A 9,304-nucleotide genomic window follows, 5' to 3' on the forward strand; every position below is an offset into this window, starting at 1 on the left:
AACTCGCCTTTGTACTCGTACCGCGTGATGGCCCCCCTCCCTGCCGAGATTCCATTCGCTACACGGAAAAAAAGGCTTGGTTAAATTTACCAAGTTTTTCTTGGTTACATATATATTGGTAACTACAACCATTGACTTGGTTGCCGTAACCATGTACATTTAATGAGTTTGACAATTCAAATTTGGTAGGAACTATTGGTGCTTATAACCAACGTAATTGGTTGAGGTAACCAAGAAACTGTATTCCGATTGGTCATCCAGAAATTAGTTCTCACAACCAATGACCGTAGCTAGTTTAACCAAGTTCTTGGTGAATTAAAAAGCCATGGCTGCACTGCAGTTGAAGACTGAACGTGCTGACGTACGAATGTCGTTCGACCTGTTGTTGCGTCGTCGTTGACGATTTTTCTCATCGGCGTCGTGTGCGGGTATCGGTCGCGGTGAAACGCGAGCGGTAAGTAGTATAGTAATGCTAATTCGAAGCCATGGTGTTCGCGCGGGGATACAGGGCGAGGGAATCCACGCGCCGCCGAGATTCCCCCTCCCGGCCGAGATTCCCTCGCCCAGCACCATGGCTTCGAATTGGTATTGCTATACTATTGCGGTAAACCCCTCGGCAGTGAGTTTCTCGGTCGTGTCGATAACTGCATGTCCGCGGTATAGGTGTTGTGACTGTTGTGAGGTATCTTGGAGAACGAGAGCGCGGCGGGAATCGCCGGCGGACCCGCGAAGTCCTTCGGCGCGCGGCGGCCAGCGGAGAATCTGCGTCCCGGATTCCCGGCGACGTTCGCGAGCCCTGAGAGGGCTCGTCGACTTTTTCCGCGCGATCGGTCACGTCGGCGACCGATCGGCGACCCGGCGCAGCACCGCGCGCGTCACGTTGCGACGCAGCGTGGCGCGGTTTGGCGCGGCTTCGCTCGGCTTGTAACCGTCATCATCATCGTCGTGGTTACCGTCCCGCGATTGCCGGTTGCTTCGCCGCAATCGAAGACTTTTGACACGAGTGCACCGACCGCGCGAATCTTCATCGTCGTCGTCGTCATCGTCATCGTCATCGTCACCGTCGCCGCCGCCGTCGTCGTCGCAGACGAACGGAAGAAAGGGAAATCATCGATGTGTGTGCAATGATGGAAGCAAGTGTGGCGGATTTATTGAAAAATTGGGGATTTGAGAAGTTTGTCTCAATATTTGAAGGTAAGTTCTGTTGTACAATTAAATTAGATTTTTAATTAATAAGTTTTGCAAAGTGTGAATTGTCTGCATCGTGTGAAATTTCCATTTATTTTTTTCGTGCATGATGCACATAACCTATACAATAGACTTATCCGGCCGGTGTCTGCGTTCGTATCCTTGCACTAACCAAATCTACAATGTGCTCTTTGCTTCCTGTTGTCTGCTCTTAACTTCTTTGCGATTATCTCGTATTTCGTAATTCCGTCGCGTAACGTGATGTTTTTTGTCTCTTCTGAAGTTCGTCAATTTTTGTCTTCGTCAAGTTACATATTTAATTTAAAGTTAACATAGTTGGGCAAAATCCGTGTGTACACTTTAGTTCTCTCCTTGTTAGATGACACATGTAATGCCACACCTTTTCTTTTTTTTAACATTTACCAAGAAATCACAGGCACTCGTGAGTGATAAGATTTCATGAAAAATGTTTTTTATTGTAAACTGTTTAAATCTTGTACCTTATTGCTTGTATCTTCTTACTTATTAAACGATTTCTAACAGAGAATGAAGTTAATATGGATGCGATGAAGGTGATGACTCATGAAGATGTAGTTTTATTATTCCCCAAAGCTGGCCCCAGAATGAAGTTTTGGTCAAAGTTACAGGAGTGGCAATCAAGAAATAAAAATGCGGTATTACTGAAAATATATGCTCCTACATTTTTATATCCAATAGTGACAGAGAGTAACAAGTCTGCATGAACTTATTTTTTAACACTACTATTCCTTTAATCCTCTGTATTGTATATTACATACACATGCTCATATTAAAGGTTTCATGACGATAAAGCATCTAGCATGTACTACTTTTCCCAGCGAAGTACAAATACTTTTTATTTTATGCATGTTAGTTCTATTGTATATTGTATTTTATGATAATGGTTTATATCCACATAGATTCTGATACTTAATTTATTACAGATTACTATAAATACTAGTACCGACATAGATTTATCTTTGCCAACGAACCCGGTGACAGGAAATGAAATACGCATGCTTGATGCGAAACATCTTTTTGAACAAGACGCACTGGCATTGCCTATCAATATCAAAGATATCGACTTAATAATACCATCGACATCACATCTGCAGGAAAATTCAATAGATATTTTTATCACGGATGTTAAAACAATATCTGAAGAACAAACTCCCGTCGTCCAGTGCAAAAGAAACTTAAAAAATGTATGAGATTATTTACCCCCAGAAAAGTGCTCGAACCTACCTAACAATTTGTATTTTATTTCAGTCAGTCAATAAATATATTGATGACGACGCAGTTAACAGCGCAGGGATTAGAGAGGCCTTCGACTCAGGCACTTTTACTGAAAAACACAGATTAAAACTCAGTCGTCTCATTATTACAAAGGAATTCAAAAACGACACCAGTGCAAAGTAAGACTTTTTAGAACTGACATACGCGCACGCGCATACATACACACATACATACACACAAACACACACACACACACACACACACACACACACACACACACACACACACACACACACACACACACACACGGATACTGTGTTGGATAAATTACTTATCTTACAATGATTTATGTCACTAAAAAAAAATAGAAACTAATTATACATGGAACTACAATTGTCAACATAATACTTACCCTTTCTTATCGTTAATTATCATTACAGAATCAGACCAGAAAGATTTTTGAAGTTAGCTGCAGAAATCAGCGAGGTTTTTCCCGGCGAGGACGCGGTATGCACGATTAGTTATAACGTAATCACGGGATATGCAAATATATACTATTTATTATTTTTATGTATTTTTTAGCGTTTGTATTACATTCCGCGATGTGTGTCTAATGGTAAAGAAGTTGCGCCAAAAGGGAAATTATACAACCAATATACAAATTTAGTAAGGAAATTTCGACTGAATGATCTTCGAGGTAAATCTGCAAATAATGTAGAAGAAAAAGGTTAGTAATTTATATGATATTTAAGAAATAAATATTGAGATTACCGTTTAACGCCATATAGTCCTTACATTTATGTTGTAAGTAAAGTTTATTTTTTAATCATAAAATTGTTTTCCAAATAGAAAATAACGGTTGTAACGACGACGACATAAATGTCACAAATGATTTGGCATGGTTATCAATAAGAGTGGAACCATGGACTACCGTACAGGAAAAATGGCAGGCTACCAGTAAATATCGGCTTGCTATTTTACAAAAACAAGAAACCAATAATTTTCGCAAGCGCAAGAACAGTGGTCAGCCACCAGATAAAGTATCGGATTATATTAAAAAGTACAAGGCGCTACGATCAGGAGATGGATACACATTGGTAAGAATAATAACTTCTATCTGTAATTTGAAGAAACATTTGCATAACAAAGAAACGATAGAAAAAAAGACGTTCTACATTGCCCCGTCACACACACACACACACACACACACACACACACACACACACACACACACACACACACACACACACACACACACACAAAATAGTATTTTTATTAAAAACAAAATTCATTAATGTTAGCATGTTTTACAAATCAATATTTTGTTTCTAATTTTGGCAGCTCGAATCGGACTTTTTACAATTGTATCCGCAGTCCGATATAAATCTGACGAGTAAGTGGACAAAGTTTGTCCAGAAAGTACTGGAGTTTAGTCCACCCGAGAACGATGGTTTGGCAGGCATGTACATTTATGCACGATATTTACACTATTCTATTATTTCAAACCTATGTATTTTTACATAATTGTAGATTGTGTCTATGAATGTAGAACTTTAATACTAAACAAAAGTGTTATTCTGCAGTTTTCCTAACATTAAAATTTGAAAAAAAATTGTTGCGCTAGTAATTAACTTCTCTGAAATTATTTTTATTTTGATAGACGAGTCACCAGTCACAATTTTGCATAAGTTTGCTAAACTTTTTGAGCCAGTAACACTGAATGCACGAATTGGCAAATTCAAGACGCGGCCGACTAAAACAGAAATTGCGGAAGGATTGGTGTTGCACGTAAAGGTATGTAAGGTTCCTACACTTTTTAATATGTTGAAACTATTTTTCTTTTTTACATGTATTTTAAATTTCATCATGTGTTATAGGTTATTGACGATTTGATGCCAGCAATTGACCGTATGCGCTCGAAAGCTGGGCAGTTAAAAACAACATTGCAACCCCTGGCGGCAGTTGTTGGCCTCACTCCGCAAAATATAACTGAATCGTACGTTGCAATAGACGACATTTTATACAAGCTGGACAGTCCATTACGAGCCGTCGATGTCTGCTTTAAGTGCATTCATGCCTTACATGCACAGTATCCAGTGCAAAGTGAACGCCCATGGTTGGTACTACAGCAGATCATTTATGACATCTACACGCTGTGGGACGCTCAGATTCCTGCTGTAATACAGATGTGCAAGAAGTTTGCACTCGCGTAACACGAAGTACATTTTAAAGACTATTAATATAATATAAATTATAAAACTATTAGTATAATATAGATTATAAGACTATTAGTATAATATAGATTATAAGATTATTAGTATAATATAGATTATAGTTATAAACTGCGTTAATTGGTACGTTGTAACCAGTCGTTGATAATTTGATCTCCCGTCGGGCTGTAGATCAGGTTAGGTCCTCATTGCAGATCATTAGTTAAAACACAAGCCGCTAAAATGCCGCATTGCACAGAATGTGGCCTCCTCGTGCCGTCGGTACAAGCCCTTCAGATACACAATACGATTGCGCATAACTTATCTAACTCTGCAGTATTTAGATGTAAAGAAAATGATTGTTCCCGCGATTTTTCAACGTGGAAAACATTCAAGAAACATTTACTTTTCGCGCACAGCTGTTTTTTAAACACCCCATCCCAGGAACGACATTGTAGAGACCGTTCTAAAGAGCCCGAAATAGGGAATGTAGACTACGATGAACCTATCATTGATGGTTCTGCTACTGCAGCACATAAATTTTGGGAATCGCCATCTGATTCTATGCAAGAACAACTGCATGACGTCGTACTTTCCTTTTGCACAAAATTATACGCAACTCCTGACTTACCTCGTTCGTATGTTCAGGTAATGCTTGAGAATACAAAAGAGTTAATAAACGCAATGACTGCCATTACAAAATCAGCGTTAAGCTCAACGTTGGAAAACAGAGCTGAATGTAACGTTACAATAACGGAATTCACAGCAGCTTTGGATGCAATGTCCGCACCCTTTGAGTTGCTTGCGACTGAACATCGGCGTTTTAATGTGTTCAAAGAGAAAGACGGCTTTGTACTTCCCGAAAGTTACGTTGTGGGCGAAACTGTAGAAGATAAACTTGTCAATGGTAGAATAATAAAAGAAACGAGTCCCGTATATGCACAGTTCATACCATTGCGGAAAACGCTGCACTGCTTTTTCAGTCTCCCAGGAGTGCTAGAATCTGTTCTTAACTACATGACGGACCTATCAGAACAGTTTGGGATTCTGTCGAATTTTATTCAGGGAGAACTGTGGCAACAAAAAATCAAACATTTCTCTGGAAAAACTGTTATCCCGCTATTTATTTATTATGACGATTTTGAAGTGAATAATCCCCTAGGAAGTCACGCTGGAATACAGAAGTTAGGAGGCGTTTACTGTACGATCCCATGCCTACCACCCGAATTTAAATCTACGCTTGAAAATATTTTTCTTGTGGCGCTTTTCCACGCGGATGATCGAAAAGCTTTTGGAAATGAAAGTATTTATCGTATCCTCATTGATGAAATAAATTATTTACAAGAGTACGGAATTACTTTACAGTTGAACGGAATAGATAAAACTATTTTCTTTGCTTTGGGATTGTTCACTGGAGATAACCTGGGGATAAATTCAGCTTTCGATTTCGTGGAAAGCTTCAGGGGAACTCATTTCTGTCGGTTTTGCAATCTTTCTGGCAAAGAGATGGTTACTGATTTGATTGAAAGGAAAGAAAAATTAAGACGTGTTGGAGAATATGAAAAAGACCTCGAAATGGGACTGACTTTGAGTGGTATAAAAAAACGCTCAATTTGGAATGACGTAAATTTCTTCCACATTTACGAAAACTTTTATGTAGATCCGTTACATGACTTGTCTGAAGGAGCTTTTAAATATGGCATGGCTCATGTACTTTATTACTACATTTTTAATGCAAATAAAAAAATACCACTCGAAGTATTAAACGAAAGAATGCGCACTTTCAACTATAACGCCAATAACATAACTAATAAACCGCCGCTTATTCGTTATAGTGAAATTAAAGACAAGAAGCTCTCAATGACAGGTAGTGAAATGGTAAATTTTGTCTATATTTTTCCTCTGCTCATTGGCGATTATGTTTCTCCGGGTGAAGTGTGGGAATTTTACTTGACACTCAGAAACATTTATGACATTGTTGCAGCAAAAGACATTCAACCGGGATGTTACATTCAACTCGCCAACTACGTTACTGAACATCATAGATTATATATTAAATTATTCAAAGATAATCTAAAAGCTAAACATCATAATATGGTACACTATGCCAGAATAATGCGAAAGTCAGGGCCAATAATTGCTCTAAGCACAATAAGAAACGAATCGAAAAATAGACAATTCAAACAAAGCGCTAATTCCACATACTCTAGACGGAATATAACGTATACTCTCGCTTTGAAAGAAACTTTTAGATTATTTTTCAGACAGCTGTGCGGGCGAGGACTTGTTTCAAAATTTGAGGTAGGACCTCATAGTCTTATGAACCGAATATGCCTTGAGGACATTGAAAACTCATTACCCGTTTTAGAACTCCAAACTACTTATATCGACGTGCCGTGGATAATTTCGAAGGGTATTTCGTACAAATTAAATACCTGTCTAGTTCTGAAACTTGATTCGGATGAGATACCTGTTTTTGGCATTATTAAAACAATTATCTGCAATGAGGAAAAAAAAGTAATCGTTCAATGCAACATATGTACAACCGTTGGATTTAATGAAAACCTTCATTCCTATGAAATAATTAGTACAAATAATTACAATTTCTTTCAACTTGACACATTGTTTACGAATTTTCCATGTATCCTGCACCGAATGGCAAGCGGTCAATTATTTGTCACATTAAAATATGTAATTTAAACAAATAAATACTAATTACTTTATAAATACTTTCATAATTATATAGGTAACAGAACCCCGCAATTAACTAGAAAATTATACATTTTTATGTGAAATATTTTTTATAGCTCAGTTTATCCGTGAAAATATTTTTTCTTATAATAAGAAAAAATATTTTCACGGATAAACTGAGCTACAAAAAATATTTCACATAAAAATGTATAATTTTCTAGTGCTTTGATCTATTAATTTCACCAATAAAGATGGTTAAATTAACTACGGCCGTTGGTTGCATCAGCCCTAGTAGTTGGTTCTATCAACCAACTAACTTGGTAAAGTCAACCAAAACAATAGGTTAGAGCAACCCAGTCACACCTGAGTGACATCCAATTTCTTTTGGATGGTTCAACCAAGTACTATGGCTGCTCCAACTACGGCAGTCTAATCAAGTTCCGTTGGTATATGTAACCAAGAAATCAACTGGCGCATATATAAGCAAGGCACTTGGTCAAGGCGACCATTTTTTTGGTTATCTCAACCAAGTCTTTTTTTCCGTGTACCGCGAGATCCCACTCTTCCAACGTAGATACTTGACCAAAAATTTTAGACGATTCAACCCTAGAAGTACGTTAAAAAAACTCCGAGATATACGGGTAAAAAAGAGAAACAAAGAAACGCCGAAAAAGAAAGTTGGCCTGGGAGTCTCACGGAGACCCCCGCTGTGTATGTCTAGAATTAACCGTCGCGATGTCCTCTTTACATATGTTTTTTAGGTATGTAGTTTATCACAGATAAAGCTAAAAATTACGTTTCCGTGTGTCGGGGTAAGTATTTTGTGCTGTGCATTAATAAAATTTGTGCGTTAATTTGTGTAATAATTTTTTGTTTTTATTTTTTAGTACATAAAAGTTGGTCGGTTGAAGGTTGCGGAGGTACCTCAATCGAGGGTGCAAATGCAAGTATAATTTCAATTTACTCCATACGAGCAAATATCTCCGAGAATGAGATACATGTCGTGTGCGCATGTACATATGTACATATACAGGGTGTCACATTGCTACACGCGTGGCGACACATTCGCACACAAATGAATCGCTTATACACGGACGTATTAAAACAACGCTGCAATTTGGAACGACAAGTAATGAAAAACGCGCTTGGCCTCGCAATTCATGCTCCAGACGATTTCGCGTATCAAATCGTAAAGAGCCCAGGATACATGGCCATAATTTCTGGCGAAGTAGTACATATAACTAAATGTACCCCAGTGGAAGTAAAAATACGCCAAACTCGAGAATGTTATCAACAATTGCCAATATCAAAAGGAAACGAAACATACTTCTTAACACCTCGAACGCATATACTTTTTAAAACAGGAATGCAAATCTTGTGCAGTAGGATACTTCCTACAATGTACCATCTAAACGACGGATGGTACCGCATTACTCCAAACGTGGAATACAGCAGAGCACCTACGATAATGGAACCGATAACCATGCCTACCTGACATTATAGCGATCCAGGATCCTTGGCTGCAGGCGGCATTTACACCAACCAAGACCTCGAAAAACTAAGGGATCATATAATGTTTCCTAATACGTTTTTACAAGTTACAAGTACGTTTAACAAATATACTTTCAGTTGAATAATTGTAACATAGACATGTTTAGGTTTGACAAATCTCTCTTTTATTTAACAAACTTAAAAATTTTACATAACTTTAATATTATTCATGATCAATAGAAGTGTTTCATATTTCTCAATTTTTTTATATTGATTTTTATTTTACCATTAATTTTCTAGATGAACGAAATACCTGGAAAGCATCCTGGTACAACAGTTTATGTGTACAATGACTACACCTATAACAAAGATTCTCGCAATAATAACATTTTACGATGCAGTACTCGTCGTTCTTCAAGATGTCCTGGTACTATAACCATTGATAAGAATGGCGAAATACATTTAAAAGA

At 37.9% G+C, this 9,304-nt stretch overlaps 2 protein-coding genes across 2 annotated transcripts; both read left to right on the forward strand.

The window, feature by feature from the left end:
• Positions 1–305: 305 nt before the first annotated feature.
• On the forward strand, positions 306–4,655 carry LOC139779100 (uncharacterized). Its single transcript, XM_071717342.1, has 11 exons — positions 306–454; positions 621–1,194; positions 1,732–1,862; positions 2,151–2,411; positions 2,476–2,621; positions 2,883–2,949; positions 3,025–3,169; positions 3,292–3,539; positions 3,784–3,901; positions 4,103–4,236; positions 4,320–4,655. Exons 2-11 carry the CDS (start codon positions 1,125–1,127, stop codon positions 4,653–4,655), a joined length of 1,656 nt encoding a protein of 551 aa, XP_071573443.1. The 5' UTR covers positions 306–454; positions 621–1,124.
• Positions 3,899–7,379, forward strand: LOC139779093 (uncharacterized). The gene is made up of 2 exons (XM_071717336.1): positions 3,899–4,236; positions 4,320–7,379. The coding sequence occupies exon 2, from the start codon at positions 4,896–4,898 to the stop codon at positions 7,350–7,352; it is 2,457 nt and encodes an 818-aa protein (XP_071573437.1). The 5' UTR covers positions 3,899–4,236; positions 4,320–4,895; the 3' UTR covers positions 7,353–7,379.
• Positions 7,380–9,304: the final 1,925 nt, after the last annotated feature.

The sequence above is a fragment of the Temnothorax nylanderi genome, unplaced genomic scaffold (genome assembly GCF_030848795.1).
Source record: "Temnothorax nylanderi isolate EJ_2023f unplaced genomic scaffold, tnyl_v1.0 TNYL_tig0209_pilon, whole genome shotgun sequence".
Lineage (NCBI taxonomy): Eukaryota > Metazoa > Arthropoda > Insecta > Hymenoptera > Formicidae > Temnothorax > Temnothorax nylanderi.